Below are 22,508 nucleotides of genomic sequence, written 5' to 3' on the forward strand. Positions count from 1 at the left end.
ATCAGCTGAAATTAAGCGTAGCGTCAAGCTCTCATCAGCTGACTCTCAGTTTATACACGTCTACCTATAGGAATACGATGCCTATCACTGTAGACATATACCCAGATAGCACACGTACGTAATTAAACACGCACAAATAAAAAAACCTGCATATTTTTTGAGTTATTAAACATTGTATCGTTAAAGTTGGTATTATACATTATATTGCTATCATATACTGTTGTATACCAACATTAACACAACATTTCCCAAAAATCATATTTAATCGGAGATACGAGATTTATGACTTGGGAGCAGGGAGATACGAGGTTACGCTGTCATTGATAAGAACGGTACGGACACAGACGTCGCTGCTGCCAGCAGTGTTCATCAAAGTCGGCGGTCGCGTTGAGCCTTTTGACGAGAAAAGGCTTCAATAGTTAACCAAAGCTAACGACTGTGGTTACATACATCTTCCTTAACTCCATTTTAAAGGTTTAAGAGCTACAGTATAAGTGAAGCAGAACAAAAAACGATGAGCTGACTAACGTTAGGCTGTCTAATAGGCGGAAATCTGCACGCATTACCTTCGTGGCTCACAGGCTTCCTTCTGCACCAAAGCATTACAGCTATCGATTTTTAACAAAACAAGCCTACTCAAATGTATCTAACCTAACTATTTTCACTCGTTATTGTCTAAAAAACAGACAGAGTTATCCAATGATAGACTTACTTGTCGCCAGTAGACAGACCTTTTTTTCTCCCATAAATAAAACCTGCTACTTGGGGTATTTTACATGCAAAGTGCCAACTTTGAGTCAGTGAAATAATAATAAAAACAATAATTTAATGCTGGTATCCAAAACATTTAATTCAATTCAAGTATTATATTAGATACATTTTAAAACTTCAATGCACACGTATAATAAGCCTAGTAATAATAAGCCTAGTAATAAGTAGACATTTAAAATACATCAATAACTGATATCATAGTTTAACACAGAAAAAAATCAGAGTTAAGGCTTTGCTTTACGTGTTGCTCGACGAGGATTTCTTAATCGAGACAAATTATTAAGGAGACTCCCGCCACGGAGTGAAGAAGAGGTGGAGTTACGAGGATTCTCAGGCAGTTGAAGTGTCCAATGGAGTTAAGAGATTTTCTCTCAAGCTATTTTCAACACTTTAGATTGGTTAATAATTTGTAAAAATAACAGAACCACGTGGGGACTGACCAATAGCATCGATTTGTGAAAAAATATGAAATTGATTTGGACATACGAGGTTTCAGCCCGACAGCGACTATCTGCTGTTTACTAACATCTGATAGACATCTTTAAGATGTCAGTTTAACATACATTCTAAATCATTACATCTTAAAGACATCTTCTAAACGTCTATTTGACATCTGACAGGAAACGTCCTATAGACGTATTGCAGATGAGCAAACACTCTTAAAAATACGTCTTCCATATGTAAACGCACATCAAATAGACGTCTCCGTGATGTACGTGTGCTATCTGGGTATAAGCTCCTTCAGTATTATCAGCAGCTATCGCGTTTCTCATGAGCTATTTACCCTCCTCCATCCCCAGCTCCTCCTCTCGCCAGTCAGTATGGCATTCTGATTCCCCTTGAATCAGAATAAAATCTCAAATCATGTTGTACTTTAAAATCTTGAATTAATGATATCTGCAATACATTCATGTTGGTTCTGTTCTGTTTACCCTAAGGGGGGTTATTGCTGCTCTCCCTGCTCCCCTCTTATCCATGCTAGGCTGCCATACCTCCAATCCTAACTGTATGCTAATTGTCAATCGTATTTGCCGACAGTGGTCCTGACAGAATTAATGGTATTAATGGGAAGAATAATTAAAAAGTAAGTAAACAACTCAGCCACTTAGACATCACTGTTTTATGTCCCATCAAACTCAAACTTGAAACAGCATTTTGCTTGGTGAAATTAAAGGTTCATCTTCGTGGCTGTGATCAGTGTTTACAGAGCTTGATGACTGATGAAAATAAGTTGACTATTTTAAAAAAACAGCTGAACATCAGTTCACAAGTAAAACATATTGTTTAAATTGTTACTGCCTTTATTTATTATTTTTGTAAAAAAAAAAAGATTTATAAATTATAAAACGATTTATACTTGGTTTTAATAAACAGAACATTAATTACACTAAATGTAAAAAAAAAAAAAAAAAATTGATGTTAGTAATATTTATTTAACCAGATGTCAAAAAATGTGACAACATTAAGTGTAACTAGGACATAAATTTACATTTGATTTATAAAAAACAAACATTAAAATGACTTTGAGGACTTTGCCTCCTCATTTCAGAAAACCACAGCACAACACTGTTGTGTTCTGTGATATTTAGGAGGTTGCCTATGTAGGCAGTAGACAGCATGGCGACTTGCACGTTTTTTTTTTAACAACTTGCTTTGTTCTATAAACTGGTTGTAAACAACTCCAGAGGTCAGAATGGGACATGGGAAATCAGACAGTGGTGAGTTGAACACTTTCTCTATTATCAGGCCTACGTATGATTTCAGTGTAAATAAAGACAAGAGTGAATGGCAAAATAAGCAAGTCTAAATCAATAAGTGTGTATGATTTGGTTACACAACGAACCTGCAGCAGACTGCTGTCTGATCCTGATAAGCTCGATGTCGTGTACCCGCTGTTGGAGAGTGTGTCTCAGTACCTGCTGATACTCCCTCTCTTTCTGTACCAGTTCTTCAAGCAGCCTGCAGAGGGAGGACGATGCAAGGAACACGATGATGGTTTTTCACAAATATGAAAAAAAAAGTAAATAATTAAATTGTCAATAACAATGGAATTAATTGGTAATATACTCAAAGTATATTTTTGAATATATAAAATACATAACCATTCAAAAGTCAGGGGTCAAGATTATTTATTTTTTTAAAGAAATTAAAACTTTTATTTAAGGATGCAATCTTTTTTTTTAATTGTAAACCTATTTAATTAAAAAAAAAGAAGCTATTTTAAATTATAAAATAAAAATAATAAAAAAAAACTTGTTTTTACTGTATTTTTGATCAAATAAATGCAGCCTTTGTGAGCAAAAGAGATTTCCTTTATTTAAAAAAGAAAGAAAAAATCTTACTGAGCCCAAACTTTTAAATGGCAGGGTATTTGAAGTCAAATAAAGATTTTTTTTTATGATAAGTATTTTTTATTTTAGTTCTATTTTGAGTTTTGTTTTTCAGTCCACTCGCATTCAAACTGATGTCAAAAATGTATTTTTACATTTATCTCCCTTCATCAGAATGATATTGAGTGTTTTATGAAGGAAATGCGGTGTGTACCTGCTAGTCTCCTGTTTGAGGCGTCCGAGTTGGGCTCCCAGCGGGTGCTGTGGCCGCTGAGCCTCATGGGATATGACTGAACTCAGGGTGCTGACTCCAGACGTGAGGGCTTGATCTTCCTGCGTCGTACGTGCCACTGAACCAAAATCCCCATCATCCTCTTCATCTACTTCATCTGCGTCCTTATCTGCACCCTCACTTTCCGATGCAGGCCCGAAATGTGTCTGTAGCTCTAGAGGAAAGAGAGAGAGAGATACTGTTGAAAAAGGTCTCAGTCCTCAGGTTTCTGATTTTCCTTGTTTTTCCTTGTCTCTCACTCACACACCTGGAATTAAAATTGTAACAGCTGCCTGCACAGCCCGTCTGATGATGTTGTCCATGGCAAACATCCAGTGTGGTTTAATGTGGTGGTTCCTCAACACTTTATTCACCTGAGACACAAACAGTGAGGAAAGATGGATATTAATGTCATCAAACTCAAACCAAACACAAGAGGGAGACACTGAGGCAACACAAAAATGAGGCACTAATAAGATTCTAACATTAAAGGAGTCATAATGTAGAAATTTCACTTTTCCACGAGAATCAATGTATGTTATGATTGCATAATGATTATACACTGGCCGGGAAGCCGATATTTAAAAGTGAAGCGTTTGTTTACCTCGGGGTTTGTAAAATAGGCCACGTGCACGCGCACGAAAAAACGAGATTTTGATTTCTTCCCCTTCTTGACGTCAAGACGGGGGAGGATATACCAAATATGGACACCGCAAACCTATGCCGCGGGAAGCCCGCCCCTCTCCCCCTCTCCCCCTCAGATTCAGTTTAGTTGACTCGAGAAAGATGGAGAAATCGAGTGCACACCTGAGATGCTCTGTGGGTGACTGCCACAAACAACATGCAAATGTGTTTTATCTACCAAAAACGGACGAAACTATCAGGGAACAGTGGATGAAATTCATTTTTAATGACGCTGTCCCAACAACTCTTTCAAGTGGCGTATCGTTAGGTGTGTGTGCTAAACATTTTACACCGGAATCTTTTACAAATTTGATACTATAAAATACTATAATAGAGCATTTGGGTATCCAAGGTAACACAACATTATGACTCCTTTAAGGGCTTTTGCATCGGAGGAACCTCTTCATAGTTCCTAGAACTACTGGTGAAGTTCCCGGATTATGGCGTGTTCGCACCGCAGGAACTAGGAACGATTTTAGTTCTAGGAACGCCTTTTGGAGGAACTAATTTAGCTCCTACTTCAGAGTAGGGTCTAAACCAGCACTATAGGAACTACCAGTGACGTAAGTCTACGCTGATTGGCCGAACGCATGCGAAACACCAGCACCCGCCATTTTTAAAAATGCTCTGTAAACACAGATTATAGCCTATATATATTTGCTCAAGAAACGAACATGGAAAACAGTGATAGATGGGCCTCTGAACCTTTACGCTGAGGAGAAAATACAATGCAACTTTGAGGGGACCAAGCCAAACATGATTAACTTATGAATCTCTGCTAAGCTACAATAGTAACACTGGACATCAACCACACGGCATATGCTAATAACTTTTCATTATTGTCTACTTTCTATAAGTATAACAGTTCTATCTAATAACGTATTAGACAGGACTGTTAGACACATCGTAAACTAATGAACACAGAGAACCCGAGCGCTGTATGCTGGTGTTCTCTGCGCCGAACGCCGTCAAAATGAAAGTCACAACAACAAGCGCGGCTTACGTCACTTTAGAGTTCCTACTGGCGGTGCGAATGCAACCAGGAAACCGTTGTGAACCATTAGTTCTCGGGGAACCACCCTGGCAGCTAGTTCCCAGAACTAACCGGTGCGAAAGCCCCTTCTTTATCATAAGACTTTATCTACTTTTTGAGGCAAAATATGCTCGAAGATGTTGATCACTATACAGAAAAGAAAAATCTCTTTGATGAATGAAGAAAGAGAAATCTCTTTGAAGAATGTATTTGGTCCCACATCATTTGATCAATGTATAGCTTTGTGCTGAGCTATTATGGAACACTGAAAATCCTCTGTTGGTGGCACATTGCAACAAAAACACGAGCAACAAACATATCTTCTAAGAGATAAATAGGATTTCATCAGTTGTGTATCATGCCTGGGAAGGACACTGAGATTGTATACTACAGCAGCATTAGAAAAATATACTATTTTGAGCCTAAATCCACTCACAGAATCCTGGAAACCAAACAGAACAAGCTGGATCTGGTTGATTGACGTGCTGTCAAAGTCCAGGTCCAATTTGAGTTTTGATATAGTGGTTGCCATGACGCGTCGCTCGGGGCAACGTATAAAGTCCCGTAAGATGCAGATGATCTGTTTGATGTGGTCCACCGACAACTTCAGCTCCTCCTGACCCTAAAAGACAAGGACACAATAATCAGTGCATGATTCAGACAATTCACACACTAACACACATTCACAGGGGTGCACACCTGAATGTGGTTCTCCATGAGGTTGGAGGTCACTTTATCTTGGTCCTCATTGAGGACCTTGTAGAGTATGGCGCGTCTCTCACTGTCTTTCTTCAGCAGGAAGAGGCCGGAGTCGCTGTTCTCAGAGGAAGCTGGAGAGCTGCGGTCTTCTGCTGTAGGACTCTCATCTGGAACACTGAATCACACACATTTAACACTGATTCAGTGAGAACATATTAATCCAAATAGTCCTCTACTTCAAAATATTTTAAAATGTCATTTATTCCTGTGATGGTAAAGCTGATTTTTCAGCATCATTACTCCAGTCTTCAATGTCACATGATCCTTCGGATCATTCTAAAAATGCTGATTTGCTGTTCAAGAAACATTTCTTATTATTATCAATGTTGAAAACAGTTGTGCTGCTTAATATTTTTGTGGGAAATGTGATTGAATAAATGTTTAAAAGAACAGCAAAAAACAACAGCAAAAACTTCTGAATGGCTGTATATACACTTACAAATGCCATGGTTCTTGACCACTGATTCTACTATGGTAATACAGTGTTTTTGGACATATACATGGTACTTTCAGAAGTACTTTCTAGTACCATATACAGATACGGCCATTGCAATTCGGAGGCCCATTTCAAAGAGAATGAGACAAAAAATTCTCAATGAGAAAAAAAGACAGACAGAAACAATGTGCAACTGTAATTACTTTATTATCTCTTATTTTACACTTGATAGTCTATTTATAAATGCATTTTATGTACCACTATCTCTTTAACCAGAATCACTGCTGAAATCACAACCATGACCAAAAACAGCATTCAATCTTCATCACTCTCTTAGCCCCTCAGCGAGCATATTGGAGCGCGAAATGACTAGGCATAGAGAAATAAAAATTAGAGAACAGGGACTGGATAAGGGGTTTAATGGAAATTACTTATACAATTTGAATATGAATAGAAGTTGGCTTTCCAATGACGTAGTCTTGCAAACTTGCCATGACAAGTTTGTCCTTATCCAGCAATCTCATAACATTGTGCTTGAATGACAGCAAGTGCAGACAGTTTTTTAAAGCAGAACTCGGCAACTCTAGCGAACTCTAGTCACTTCTTCGCTGATTTTCCCTTTTGTTGTCGCATGTTTTCCCCACGAGCTCCCCCTACAGCTGTGGGGCGTATATTTCACAACACTGTCGTAAAAAACTCACTTGCGGCGGCCTCCTCCCCCTCTCTACCGCTGCTCATGTGCGTTTTGTTATGATCGGAGCAAGCCAACTGTATCGTGTGGAGCTATGTCTACCGAGGTGGGTAATACATCATACACATTATATCATAGAACATTGACATGACGTAAAGCAATTCGTGTTTCGCGCTCGTTCTCGTTCTCGCTTCTCACGAGACTGCCGGGACGGTAGTCCCCAAGTTGCAAGGTTGGTTTTCCGCCTGGGAACGCTGGGGGGAGCAGGGAAAGTCACCAATATAACCAGAACAGGTTGTTTAACCATCCAAATGATTTCTAGACAGTTTTATTAAGTTAAAAAAGTTACCAAGTTCTGCTTTAATGCAGCATGGTGGATTTTATCGCAAGTGTGATTTTATCAGCCGCAGGCACGAGATATAAATATAGAAAAATAAAAAGATGGGAAAAAAAAAATGAAATAATACTTAAATACGAAGCTAAAACTGTCATTACGTGGCGGGAAATCATTGTTTTAACAGGCGAGTCATTGGGTGCATCCAAAATCGCATACTTCCCTAATATATAGTAGGCGAAAAACAGTATGTGACAAAAGAAGTATGTCCAAAAATTCACAGTTTTCATAAAAGAGGTAAAAAGTACACGGGATGACCTACTACTTCCGGTGAGATTTTGAAGTGTGCATACGATGGGCACTTTACTATCCCATGAGGCCACGGGAGAGGATTTGTGAATGCCAGTGAAGCGACGCAACTGATGCTGGTATGTCACATGATAAGGGCAACGTGGCAGATGTAGTACGTCCAGATTATATTCATACTACACACATTACTATAAAGAACATACTTTTTTTTAGCGGTCGTTAAGTAATTAATTATAAATAAGTATCTACTCAAGAGAGTATGCGATTTCGGACGCAGCCATTGAATCAAACAGTCAAATGTTTCGTTCAAAATGGCTGATCATTCAGAGATAAAGCAAGTAACTGTTGCTGAACTACATACTAGCATTCAACTCTTACAATTTCTGCCATAGATAGATATGATTAACGTAGTACAGGTAGTATACTAGTATACAGTTCTGTATTAAACGTGCCTTGTTGAGTCGTTCATTAGACCGATTAGTTCAATTACGAAATATCAGTGTGTTGCTCGGAGATGCGTAATGGCTCTACTGTGGATTTGTTTGGAACTATTTTCGTTTGCGAAATAGAGCAAAAACACAATATTCTGTTTACAAAAATAGTCTAAACTGTAAGTCATCTTATATTAACTTCTTGTTTATTGAACTGTTGTATAAAATCAATATCACATTTGCAATTGTGCTGACATTCAGGAAAAAGCAGCTCTTGCTCGTGTGCTATTGCTTAAATGGCATACTTTATTGTATTTATTGCCATACATGGACATCTTATATATTTTCATCATATCTTAAATTTTGTCAGCATTTAAATATTAATTGTATTAATTTGGCTATCAATAAATTAAAACAATTTAATCTTATGATTTTTACCAAATCTCAAATATGGATTTTGAAATGTTTTATAATTGTTATTAAAAATGACATTTTGTAATTAAAAATATATTAGGTATAAAAAAATGCATTAAATTTAGGACAGAAAAAAAAAAGTGTCACTAGTCAGCAGCAGAATGTTTATTACATTTTAGAAACAGTGTTTTGCTCATAGGGGATCTCATACTTTTTGAGCTTTCAAATATCAGTGAATTAACTGTGAATTTAATTTATCTGAAAAGTAAATGTTAACTTTGCCAGCCAAAGTATAAATTGATCTGGAGTGGTGATTAAAAACGTGATTTCGTTAGAGGAAAGAGGAAACGTGGTTAATGTGTGACAGCTCTGTGATTGGGTGTGTGCGTTGAAACCGAGGTGATGAAGTGGTCAGGAAAGTGTTCATGGGATTATTTTATGAGCAACCAGAGAGCACCTGTTGTAAAAGGCATTATCTCATTACACACACATACATACACCTGCCCAGAAACCGCGGCCCAGCACACCTGTCTCCTCATTCCTCCGTGTTAATTAAACAGCGTTTCCAAGGAGTCGACTAGCTGTCAGGACAGGCCTCAGCGCTTCATGCCCAGGAAGTTGATTTACTGTCGGGCTGAGAGCCGAAGCAGACGCGGGTACTCAAGCTCCGTAAACACAGTCACGTCATTAACATTCCAGACGCTAATCCAACGCTCACATAATCTCATACATATACACACTTAAGCAACTACAGCTATCGCTGACCAGTGCATGACCTAAACTCGTCTGGGCCGGTTTTCAGCTCTGCATTCACCTTAGTGCTCTGGCGAGGAATCTTCTGAGCTCACCTGAGGAAGTTTGAGTTGGGCGGTTTGATGAGGTTCTCGGAGCTAGAGCGTTTTTTCTTCTCGAAAAACACGTCTTGTTTGGAGTCGCAGTCTGGAGACACGGAGCCCGGTTCACTGCTGCTGCTCCCCGTGGCCTCCGTCTGTAGCTGTACTGGTAACGAAACGCTGCGGATGTAGTCTAATGGAATAAAACACACACACACACACACACACACACACACACACACACACACACACACACACACGGTTATACGTACACACACTCACATAATATAATTATATAATTATATACTACATATAATAATAATAATAAATATTTATAATAGCCTAGATAATAAAGTCAAGTGTTAGCCTATATTAGCCTAAGTATAGGAAAGTGTTAGCCTATATTTTTTATTAATTTTATAACAAAACATTTTATTGGGGCTGTCAATTCAACATGTTTTTTATATTGTTATTAACATCAATTAATTATGCCTCCTAAAGGCCATTAATAGACTAGCCTATACAATAGACATATAAATATACAATATAAATACCTACTGTATACAAATACTTAATAAACAAACAATTTATTTACGTGTAAAGACACGTTTTGTAATGCCTGTTAAATGATTAACTCATCTTCCACATTAATATAAATATATTTACATTAGGGTTTTTAAATCAGCAAATATGTGAGATTGACTGTAATTAATTAGATTTAATAATAAATAATAATAATTGACTGACAGCACCCAATTTAATTCAATTTAATTTTCCATTTGGGTTTCTATTACAATATAAAAGCACAACATTGTAACACTTTACAATAAGGTTTGATTTGTTAATAGTAGTTAACTACTACATTAGCTAACATAAACAATGAAAACATACTTACAAAGCATTTATTAATCTTACTTAATGTTAATGTAATTTCAACGTTTAGTAATACATTATTAAAATCAAAAGTTGCATCTGTTCATATTTTTTAATGGACCTGAGCTAAAATGAACTGTTGTATTTTTATTAACTAACATTATCAAAAATGAATAAATACTGTAACAAATGTTTTGCCCATTGTTAGTTAATGCATTTTAACTAACATTAACTAATGGAACCTAATTGTAAAGGGTATTTTTTTATTGTAAAATTCTAAATAGCTTCAATAGTAAGTTAAACCCCTAGAACCAAATCAACATTAAATCACTAAGAACAGAAAGGAAAAGAAAACTGAAGAGAATTAGGAAAAATATGTCACAAAGAACCAGAGCACACAAAGAACATGCACTCAATACAATCACCAGAAACCAGCAAAATATCAATGATTATGATTTCATGGTCCTCAGGAACACATAAGGACACGTAGATGGGAGACACAAACCTTGCCACACTGTTACACAGAGAATCCAAGCAGCCGATTGGATGGCGTGAAGGGAGAAGGAAATATTGAGTTGTTATCATCTGCGTGCTCCAGATGCAAAGTCTGTTCAAAATATACCTCCTCCTAGGAGGAAACTTTTTTTGACCAAACCTTAAGGGAACACGTAGCATGTATCCTTCACAGAAATGTAATTTACCAGAAACCATTCCAATAACCTTACTTGCAATAACAAATTCTTTCAAATCCATTTTTACAGACCCAAAACTTTTGAATGGTAATGTATTAACAAAAATAGTGTTTAAAAAAAAAGTTTAACCAAAAAAAAAAAAAAATGTCACCAAATATTTATGTAGGCTAGCCTATACATGTTTATGCTTAGAGTATCAAGCCATTAGCTTAGCAACATGCTAACACTAAACTATTAAAATCAACCAAGGCTTCTGTGCAAAAAGGTATTTAAGTTGTTCACTACATGGAGAGTTTTTTAAATGAGTCACTCATGAGGTTAAACGACAGACAACAGCAGGCAGCTCACTCGTATTTGGAAAAGAGCTTGTCTCTCACTAACATTGTTGTCTTCTGTCAATGTCAAAGAGAAATCTGAGTGGTTTGTAAGAAAGCAGTGTGCATGTTTGTGTGAAACACCACACTCTGAGAATGCTTTTCACGGACAGCGGGGTAGCTGACATGTGCGGCAGGATGGAAACAATTTGTGATGGTAGCGTGAGGCCGTACTGCGGGCTTTCCTCTGACCCCTCCCCTTTTCCAGGTCCTGTTGTTCCAACCCATCTCTTGTGCAAGTTCAATCTGGACCGCAATCGGCCGGCTGAGAGCAGTTCGGACCTGTTGCGAGGATCCCAGACAGCGCAGAGAACCAGGAATGCCGGGCTATGGGGGGGGTTTGGCAGCTCTGTGTGTTTGCCTGCGAGAAATGATCCATGTGCGCTCTCCCACAGACCCAAAATGCCTTACACACCATGGATATGACCAGAAGGGTCAACCCAGGTCACATTATTATCCCAGCTGTGGAAAGCACGTTAGACTTGGTAAGAGACGTTACCTGAGGGTTTGAAAGCGATCTTGCTCTTTTTGCCTTTGATGTTTTGACGCAGGAACAGATCCTTGAGCAGGTCCCCAGCCGTCGCTCGTTTATTTGGGTCCGGCTCGAAGCAGGAAAGGATGAAGGATTTGGCCTCTGACGAAAGAGACTCTGGGATCTCCGGATGGATCTTAAACATGCCCACCTGGTAGAAAAGAAAACAGAGATGAATGGAGGAGATGCTCTCAGATTAATAATTGCCTATTGAAAAGTATGAACAATACACAATATTTTACAAAAAAAACAATGCATCTCTACAATAAAAAAAAAAACATACTGCGATGATCCATATTTTTTATTCATCATTTTAAAAATAAATAAATAATTTAATATTATTATTATTATTATTATATTATATATTATTTACTGTATATATTATATTATATACATACAAATAAATCCTTTCTTGGTCGGTTACCTTCTGCTTTGAAACTAGATTATTAAACAAAATGATTTCTAAAAACAAATCTCTTAAAATAATGTTGTAATTATATATTACTTTAAAAAAATCCAATAAATTAATACATAAAAAAAAATATTACACACATATGCACACACACATTATATACTGCTTTATACAGTACCTTCAAGACACATATACATAAATAAATTATATATATAATTTCAATGTTATAATATGGTAAAGCTGAATTTTCAGCATCATTACTCCAGTCTTAAGTGTCACATGATCTTTCAGAAATCATACTAATATGATGATTTGTTTTCAGGGATTTTTTTCAGAATAAAAGTATTAATTTCTTTAATTTCTTTCCAAAAAAATAAATAAATTCTTACATATCCCAAACTTGTGTAGAATTTGCACTATTGATATATTTTAAAGTTTTTTTTTAACCAAAGTTGGCATTAACATGCTATAATTTCCATCTAACGATAGAAAAATTAGTGAAGATATATTTATTGGGAATACATATAAGTGTGAAGTATGCAAATGCACTAGAAGTATCAGCGCATTTCAATTTTTTTAATTAAATATATTTATACCTTGAACATGGCAGCCTGTGGCTCTCCCAGCTCATGGAAAGGTGGTTTGCCTGTCGCCATCTCTATGATGGTGCAGCCCAGGGACCAGATATCAGCAGGTGCCCCGTAACCTCTAGGGCCTTTATCGATGATCTCGGGGGCCATGTACTGCAACGTGCCTGGACAGAGGTTTACCAGAGAAGAGCAGAACTTCAGTAGATACGAATGTGCTGTGACAGGATGTTACACAAAATACAATAAATCAAGGAGAGAAGTTCAGAAGTGATGACGATGACAGTGGAAGGCGAGAGGGAGGACGGATGAGTGCACCTGCTCTGATGCTTCAGCAGTCACTAATGAAACACAAACACACTCCTGTCTCAGACGCTATGCTAATCTAATTACTCTCCCACAGGAGACATTCTCATGTTACCAGTGACCAGGTCTCAGAATCGCTCACCACACTAGAATAAACGCTGTCTATTTTGAGTCAGGAGATAAGAATTATCTAAGTCCTGGAAAGTCCACACCAGTGGTTTGGAAACGACCAACAGTCAAGTGTTTTTTTTTTGTTTGGTTTTTTTAAATATGGAGACCCTTTCTAAAATATAAAGGGAGTTATAAAGACTATTGTTTAAAAGTTTGGGGTCACTAAGATTTTTTTTTTTTTAAGAAATTAATTATTTTATTCAGCAAGGATGCATTACATTGATCAAACAACAGTAAGGACTTTATAATGCTACAACATATTTGTTTTTAACAAAAATATTAAGCAGCACAACTGTTTCCAATACTGATAATAACAACGTTTCTTGAAAATTAAGCTTTTCCATCACAGGAATAAATTACATTTCAAATAAAAATGTTATTTTAAACTGTAATAATATTTCACAATATTACAGTTTTTATTCTATTTTTGATCAAATAAATGCAATATGGGTGAGCATAAGAGACTTCTTTGGCAAATAATTTTTATGTCAAATTATTATAGTTAAATCAATTAATTATTAAATAAATATTTATTTTGAATGATTAATCAACTATTATTATTATTATTAATTAAATAGCAGCTATTTGTCACGTCTTGTTTTGGTCCATGTTTCATGTCAGTCATGTTTCATGTCTTGTCATGTGATTCCCTTGCCCTCATGTGATCCTGGCAGGGGAATGGTCTCCTGGAAACATATGTGGAGAAATTTTGTGGACTCTGATGACATAGGATCACAAGACTAGAAAAAGGAATCACATGACAAGACATGAAATATGGGCCAAAACAAGATGTGACGCATTGTTTTACAATTTTACACTATTTTTCTCTCAACCTTTTTCCATCGACCCCCGTTTGAAAACCCCTAATGTAGAGCATTAATACTGATATTGGAAATCGCATTCTAAAATGTATTAACGTATGCTGACAGTGTTGGGATGGAGGAGGTGCCCTGACACTGAAAGGGGAGGAATGAAATTCTCCCGGATCCTGTTTGGTGGGCTAATGATGGACTGAACTTTATGTCCAAAACCCTGACCTGGCAAGACCACCAGAATGTATGATGCGTGACACACAGCACGGGTCAAATGGAACAGGCGAGAGAGTCACACGGAGAGCACATTCTGTAACTAACAAAAGGCAATAAAGGCGAAATACCAGTAAACGTTTCTGTGCAGGGATTGACTCCAGCCAGCCTCTTGGACGTGCCGAAGTCTGAGATTTTCAACACGCCACTGTAGGTGTTGACTAAGACATTGTCTCCCTGTGGACAGATGAACGGGCATTGAACTTCTGGTTTTGATTGGCCGCAAATAAAGACCCAAAAGGTTTGTCACAGTTGTTACCTTGATGTCCCGATGAACGATTTGGTTCTCATGCAAATAACGAAGTCCTTCCAAGATCTGCCGAGTGTAGAAGATTATGGTGGCTTCTTTAAGAGGACCCCACTTTGAACGTAACAACGCTGACAGACTTCCTGTGGAGGAGAGATGATGAATCATTTTTTAAAGTAGAAAATACATATTTAATATTCTTTTTTCAGAAACCACACATGTACCTCCAGGGACCTGTTCCATGAAGATCTTGATATAGCCATCCTCTGACACAGAGCCCAGGTACTGAACAATGTTCCTGTGTTTCAGGTACTTGTGGAGGGCTATTTCCTCATGCAGTGGTTGGGAATACCTATAGTATTTAAATTTAAATATAAATATAGTATTTATTAATATTTCAAATGAGCTTTTATTTTTATATTTTAAGTTTTCTATTTAGTTTAAGTTTTAGTAATTTCTTTTGTCATTTTTACTACATTTTTAAAGCTTTAATTTCAGATTTTTCTTTTCTTTCGGTTATAGTAAGTTTAATACTTTAAATTTAAACTCATTTCATTTCAGTTAGTTGCTAAGGCAAAATTTGTCTAATTCATCTTATATTTTATTTCATCTTTATTTCAATTAACAAAAACTATTATTAGCTTTAGTTAACAATAACAACACTGTAGAGGTGATATCACTTATATGTATCTTATGGTTTAGTATTGTAGAACTACAATCAAAAAAAAAAAATATATATATATATAAATATAAAAAAATTCATCTTCCCTCCTGAAAAGACCATCTAAGACCTTTTCTCTGTCTGTCATACAGGGACCACTTTTCACAATCAAATCAATTCTAGATTGATCAAATTAAGTCCTTCCCAACATTTTTCATTTCAGTTGGAAATGCATCATATTGCTCAAAAAATCCAAAATACTGCAAAAAAATATTTTTAATAATTTAAAAAAGATGAATTAAGTGTACATTTTAAATTCATAAAAAAATATTATTTGTTAATTAAAGTTATTGTTAATCATTACATTATCATTTTTATAATTACTCCCACTCACTCACTCTTATGTCGTTAAAAACCTGTATGGCTTTCTTTGTAAGGTTGGGAACAAACAACATTGTAGCCCATTGACCTTCATTGTATGGAGATAAAAAAAAAAAACACTGAAACATTTTCCAAAATATCTTGCTTAATGTTCCACAGAAGGAAGTCAAACAGGTTTGGAACAACATGAGGGTAAATGATGACTGGATTTATTATTTTTTCCCTTTAAGACGCCTGATGGAAACACCAGCATCCATAAGCCAACATGCATGCTGAACATCCATACTGGCCTTTTCAAAAGGGTTATCATAAAAATGTCTCACCTGCTGTCTCTCTCTGGGATCTCTTTGATGGCAATGCGCACCTGGTTACTGAGGTCTCTCCCTGCGTAGACCACTCCATACGTTCCCCTACCTAGAACCACCCTGTCGCCATTTTCATTGTAGTCGTACTCGTACTATAGAACAATTCAGGAATTAAGTACATCAATCCACACAAATCCAACAAGAATCGACTAGTTTCTAGTCTAGTTAGACAAACTAGTTAGTCTTTGAAGCGTTCACCTCCAGGGTGTCCCCGTCTCCCTCTCCCTCCAGCTCGACAGCGTTTCCTGATCCGTCTGTGATCAACTCCTTCACCATGGAGCAGAACCTTCAAACAGGAGACAACCATTCCCACATCAGTTAGCAGATTACTTTTTTCAAATAACCAGTAAAGTAACTAATTTCTTTTAAATATCTTTTGTTACTTTTTCAAATAACATAAGTTATTTTGTTTTCTCATTTATTGACTGACACCTCTCCAATCCCCATGTTGAGAGAAACCGGGATTAAGTCCAGAGGCGTTGTGTGCGCTGTGTAAACATGATGGGTATTGTAGTTCTAGACTAAATGTGAGCATGCATTTACTCATCTCACTTGCACAATGATGGGTATTGTAGTTCTATACTAAATGTGAGCATGCATTTACTCATCTCACTTGCACAAAAACAGATTGAGTATTCCTCAAAATGGATAGAAAATAGTGAATTGCAAACTCAAATTTACTTTATGTATTTAATCTCACTTTATTAACCAATGTCTTTACTTCTGACCTTCAATGATCCAATTCAACCATACTAATAAGCCAACATGACTTTAGGTGAACATCACATTTGCGTTTCATTTTTATACATTTTATAGAAACTTGACCTGAACACCAACCTGCCACACTGTTCCTCTGTGGAGAAGTAGATCTGGAAGTCGTCCGAGTTATCGTGGACGTACAAAAAGCAGCAGCGCTCATCAAATTTTGAGATGCTAGAGAGTGGAAGGATGCAAGATTTGTTTCACATCTCTGAGATCATGAATAAATCACATTTAAATGGAAGAATTGCTGCTGAAACAACATATGTTCATGTTTTGGCCGATATTAAAATTGTATATTATATTACCTACAAAAACAAACACTAGAATTTTTTTTTTATAGTTTTTAAAAATACTATTGTTAATTTAACCTTAGACAAAAAGTAGAGACAGAGAGACAGAATCTCACCTAATGCCTTTGATGGATGATGCTGTGAAGTTCCACTCATGTATTCCCTTCTGTAACCAGTTCGGAAAATCAAACAATGATACACAAAATAAAAATTTTCAGCAAACATGACGTCACATAAAGCACTGACCGTCTCAGAAGGGGACACGTGCCATATTGAAACATTCTTCTCGTCAGCTTCACTGTTAATGGACACATACGAGGGCTGGTACACTTTAGTCGGCTCCAGAATCAACACCTGCGAAATGGAAAAAGGGACGAGTGTATTAAATGCCGTTCGGCCGATTCAGTTGTGGTCCTGGATAAGACACTGATGCCAGGCGGTTTAGTACCGGAAAACGGAGGCCATTTGTGGTTCCCTGTGTGGCCTCCACGATAATGTCCATCCAGAAGTTGAGTCTCTCTCTTTGAGGAGAATGCTCAGTGTTCTGCTTCTTAAAATGCTGAATCAACTGAAGGTTTTGGACGACTGATCGTAGGTACCTGAAAGATTCAATTAATGCGAATTGCATTCAAGCCCAATTTTGCCATTTTAGAAAGTTGAGCTATGAAAAGAAATTATGAGTAGAAGGAGGATGTGGCCAGATTCAAATTCATATTTCCAGCATTTTGGCGAAATGCATCTGGACACAACTGTTTGGCCACAGCTCCAAATCTATTTCTTAAACTTTACATATAGAATAAATATTCTACAGGTATATTGTATATGTACCATATGGGTGGTTTGAGTTTGAAGAGTTTCTCTGCGGCCTGGACAGCTTTGGGGATGTCATTGGCAAGCATGCCGACAGTAAAGAACTGCCCCACATCCCAGTAGTTATTCATCTTCTCCAGACTGCCTTTACGGCCCAGCAGACTGTTCAACCTCACACCTGAGAGAGAGAGAGAGAGAGAGAGAGAGAGAGAGAGAGAGAGAAGGTGATAAGGAGGGAGATGTGCTCTTAATGAAGTGAATGGACTGGGAGAAACAGGATACAGGAAGTGTGCTTCTCCTCACCGATCTTCCTGAGCTCTATGGAAGTCTCAAACTGCTGTCCGGACACTATAAGCAGCACTGCCAGATTAATGCCTGAATACAGAGTGGGCTGCAGCTCAAAGCCTTTTCTATACCTACAACACACACACACACACACACACATACACACACACACACACTACACATTAACATTTTCTAAAGAAATGTAAAGTCACCACCACAATAATACAGTGTCATAGGTGGACGCCAGTGCTTTGCTATGTACTGTAATTGCTACGGGTTTTTAGTAGATTTAATGTGGATGCTAGGTTGTTCTTGGTGTTTTAAGGCGAGACACGGCAGGCAAAAACATCGTTTTTTTTTACTGGTCAATTTTGAGATTTGGGGATATTTGTCTTCAATAACATGTCTTCTTTCAGACTTGTGTTGAAAAAAAGTCCGAAATACACATTTAGGTCTTTATTTTATTACACTTTGTCTGTTTGCGTCTGTAGATTTCTCATAAATTCAACAAAAGTTCCCGTTCTTAATCAACGTGCTGCTCCGCGATCTCTGCCGTCAGCCTGTCATCAGAAGCACCGTTAGGAAGCTCTCTCTCTTGTGTACAATCCTGTCGGATCCAAATATGGTCATTTCCTTTTTATCAGCAACCAATCGTGAAAGTAAAAGGGCTGAATGTGCAATCTCATTGGCTGATGAAAAATCTTTAAAGCCCGTTTTCTCAAAATGACTTTTCTCTCATACTCCAAGGACGAAATCTCCACTTCAGTAGCACCTATATACACCAAACTTTCCAGACTTGTACCTAGTTATATTATGAAGACATTTACAGAGGGATTTGTAAATATATTATTCCTAGCCTGATTTATATAACATTTTATTCCAAAAAACATGGCGAAATTTTTTTAAGGCTATTGACAGTATTTTCTGATTTACAGGATAACAAAAGTAGATATCCATAAATCCCTCTGTAATTTTTTTCCCATCTAATATGTGAACACAATGAAAAAATAAATTTTAACCTGGCTTTATCCAATACTCAGATATCGTTTTTTAAAATATATGCAAATTAGTGCATATTTGATTAGATATTAGCTGATTTGCATATTTAAACATTAAATTACAGAAAACTTGTAATACATTTTTTTCTCATCTTAATGTAGGTAATCAACTGGGAAAGTTTCATGGTGATATCTGCTAGTTAAAAAATTTACCCTATTCACCTGTAGAGTCTCGCCTTAACCCACTTAATGCAATTATTAGGGTGTTTTAGCACATTTAAGGCCCCGATATACTTCAAGCGAAATCGAAAAACTTATGCAACGTCATTTCGAAGTTTGTTTGGAGTCAGATGTCCGTGGGTAAAAACATGAACCCACTGGAGAGCCGCTTTGAATAGAAAATGAAGTTGTACTTCGGATGAAATGAGACACTGACACAGGTTTTCATGTTTAATTAGGCAAAGGCAAGCTGTTTGCTTTTAACAATCTACCCCTAAGCAAAGAACGAAAGAGAACTTCGGCTTGAGCATATTGAGGCCTTTAATGCGGCTGCTAGGGCGATCTAGGTATTTTGTATGCATTTTATGCAGAGGCAAGAGTCTTCTGGCTGTTTTTTGTGCATTTAATGTGTCTGCTCTCCTCAGTATTTTTAGCACATTCAGTGTTGTAACTAAGGTGTTTTTAGCACACTTAATGCGGTTGTTAGAGTGTTCTGTGTGTTTCAGTGCATTTCATGCACCTGCTAGGGTAATCTGGGTGTTATTAGCATATTCAATACACCTACTTGGGTGTTCTACCACATTTAATGCAGCTGCTAATGCATTCTGACAGTTGCTAGGGTGTTCTAGGGTTTTAGCACATTTAATGAGGTTGTCAGGGTGTTTTTTTTTTTGCATACTTAAATTGGGTGCTAGGATGTTCCGGGTGTTTTAGTGTAAAATAATGCAAATAATGCAGATATTTGTTCCAGAGGCCAACCTAAAGGATTTCCTTCATTAAAAAAAAAAAAAATAAAACAACATGAGTTTTGAAAAGTGAGCTTCGAGCAGCTTATTTCACACACTCACCACTGGATGGCGTTCTCTCTGTTCTTGGTGTCCTTGCAGTCAGAGTCGAGGAAGATGTCTTTATAGATGCGCCCACACAAGCAGAACATATCAGGTGCAGGGTGCTCACATGACTGAAGAACCTGCAACATCACACGCAAAGCCTGCTCTCGATCTCCAGGGCTGTTTCGTCTGCGTTCGCACACACACACAAATATAAATGTATTTGTTCCTGAGATCAAACGCTGTATAAGTTAAATGTCTGTTTGCCAAGCATATGAATAGGAGAATATACCACACAATGCAGATTTGTGGTCACCTATTGAGCGCAAAAGCATAGTGGAACTGAATCATGGGCTGGATGGCCAAGTCACAGGTGGGCAACATCTCAATGGTCTGTACCAATTTAACCATGGCATCATAGTCCTGAAAACACGAACCAATGACCATTAACCATCTGTAAAGTTTTTTAATGCTTAGATGTTTTTGGTTTATAGTATTTACCTGTATATCTCTGTAGGAGAAAAGCAGGTTCATTACAATGTCCTGAGTCAAAACCTCAGTGTTGTCGATGCGGAGTTTGATCCGGGTAAGCTCCTTAGCCAGCTCCTCACCCTGGTATTTATCTCGAGCTTTTCGGATGTCGTTCAGGAGAGTGTCTTTGTAAGAAGCACTGTCAGGGAAGAATTTACTAAAGGATTTAGTGTACACTGATAAATCTGCAGGTACTATAACCCTCAGATATACTTTTAAAGGGTTGCTTCACCCAAAAATTCATTAATTTCTCACCCTCATGTAGATCCAAACCCGTAAGAGTTTCGTTCATCTTCAGAACAAAAATGACGATTTTTTTTTGATGAAATCTGAGCACAAGAAGTTTGTTCTTGCACGTCAAGCAGGTTCGGTTGAGCTTCTGTTTATGTTCGCTGATCAATGTTTATATGTGAATAAAAGCTAAATCTGTTCATCATATAAAGCGATCGAGTCTCTTCAGAAAATCTGGACTAAACCGCTCAATTCATATGGATTAGTTTCTCTTTATGAACTTTTCAAGCTTCAAAGTGGTAGTTGCATAAAGCTTTCAATGGAGGGACAAAAAAGCTCTCAGATTTCATCAAAAAGATCGTCATTTGTGTTCCGAAGATGAGCGAAAGTCTTACGGGTTTGGAACTACATGAGGGTGAGAAATTAAAGGGATAGTTCACTTTGAAATAAAATTTTGGTATGTTTTAGCTTACCTCAAGGGCATCCAAGATGTAGGTGTCTTTTTTTCCGCAGTAGTTTCAATTTTGATATTTTTAGGTCAAACCGTTCTTGTCTGTCAGTCATATAATGCAGGTCGATGGTCACTGTCTCAAAACACAAGCACAGAGTCCAAATTAAAACAATTCCCCATCATAAGTACACATTGATGGCCTAAGACACGAAACGAGCGGTTTGTGTGAGAAAACGAACAGTATTTATATCGTTGTTATCTCTTGAACACAGCACACGTCCAAATGATCTGACGGCGCGGGCGGGTATAGATATATACATAGATGTCGCCTTGGCTACTGCAGTTCATTGGAACGAAACCGTAGCCAAGCGACATCTAGTGTATACATCTATACCCGCCCGCGGGCGGGTATAGATGTATACACTAGATGTCGCCTTCGCTACTGCAGTTCATTGGAACGAAACCGTAGCCAAGGCGACATCTATGTATATATCTATACCCGCCCGCGCCGTCAGATCATTTGGACGTGTGCTGTTTTCAAGAGATAACAACGATATAAATACTGTTCGTTTTCTCACACAAACCGCTCGTTTCGTGTCTTAGGCCATCAATGTGTACTTACGATGGGGAATTGTTTAATTTGGACGATGGGGAATTGTTTTAATTTGGACTCTGTGCTTGTGTTTTGAGACAGTGACCATCGACCTGCATTATATGACTGACAGACAAGAACGGTTTGACCTAAAAATATCAAAATTGAAACTACTGCGGAAACAAAGACACCTACATCTTGGATGCCCTTGAGGTAAGCTAAAACATATCAAAAATTAATTTCAAAGTGAACTATCCCTTTAATGATTTTTTGGGTGAGGCAACCCTTTAAAAGTAAAGATTCTTTATTGGCATCTATGGTTCCATAAAGAACCTTTAACATCCATGGAACTTTTTCATTCCACAAAAGATTCTTTATAGTGGAATAAGGTTATATAGATTATTAAATATTCTTCAAGTTAAGAAAAAAAATATTTTTAAGAACTGTTCACTGAAAGGTCCTTTGGGGAACCAAAAAAAGAATCTCCTCTGGCATCGCTGCGAAAACTACGGTGGCAGAGAGAGCTC

At 37.3% G+C, this 22,508-nt stretch overlaps 1 protein-coding gene across 1 annotated transcript in view; it reads right to left on the reverse strand.

Annotated features, from left to right (window-relative positions):
• The window catches only part of map3k15 (mitogen-activated protein kinase kinase kinase 15), a 33,112-nt gene that overhangs the window by 2,296 nt on the left and 8,308 nt on the right, over positions 1-22,508 (reverse strand). Inside the window, exons 5-26 of the mRNA XM_084399427.1 lie at positions 20,678-20,846; positions 20,493-20,599; positions 20,195-20,365; positions 18,148-18,260; positions 17,863-18,022; positions 17,483-17,633; positions 17,281-17,388; positions 17,151-17,200; positions 16,820-16,915; positions 16,181-16,268; positions 15,941-16,074; positions 14,800-14,927; positions 14,588-14,718; positions 14,400-14,505; positions 12,776-12,933; positions 11,735-11,918; positions 9,312-9,489; positions 5,789-5,963; positions 5,526-5,711; positions 3,641-3,746; positions 3,316-3,547; positions 2,615-2,730 (exon numbers count right to left, since the gene is read on the reverse strand). Coding sequence (XP_084255553.1) covers positions 2,615-2,730; positions 3,316-3,547; positions 3,641-3,746; positions 5,526-5,711; positions 5,789-5,963; positions 9,312-9,489; positions 11,735-11,918; positions 12,776-12,933; positions 14,400-14,505; positions 14,588-14,718; positions 14,800-14,927; positions 15,941-16,074; positions 16,181-16,268; positions 16,820-16,915; positions 17,151-17,200; positions 17,281-17,388; positions 17,483-17,633; positions 17,863-18,022; positions 18,148-18,260; positions 20,195-20,365; positions 20,493-20,599; positions 20,678-20,846 — 3,047 coding nt within the window. The remainder of the gene's footprint in view (positions 1-2,614; positions 2,731-3,315; positions 3,548-3,640; positions 3,747-5,525; positions 5,712-5,788; positions 5,964-9,311; positions 9,490-11,734; positions 11,919-12,775; positions 12,934-14,399; positions 14,506-14,587; positions 14,719-14,799; positions 14,928-15,940; positions 16,075-16,180; positions 16,269-16,819; positions 16,916-17,150; positions 17,201-17,280; positions 17,389-17,482; positions 17,634-17,862; positions 18,023-18,147; positions 18,261-20,194; positions 20,366-20,492; positions 20,600-20,677; positions 20,847-22,508) is intronic.

Source organism: Rutilus rutilus (genome assembly GCF_951802725.1).
Source record: "Rutilus rutilus genome assembly, chromosome: 24".
In the NCBI taxonomy this organism is placed as follows: Eukaryota; Metazoa; Chordata; class Actinopteri; order Cypriniformes; family Leuciscidae; genus Rutilus; species Rutilus rutilus.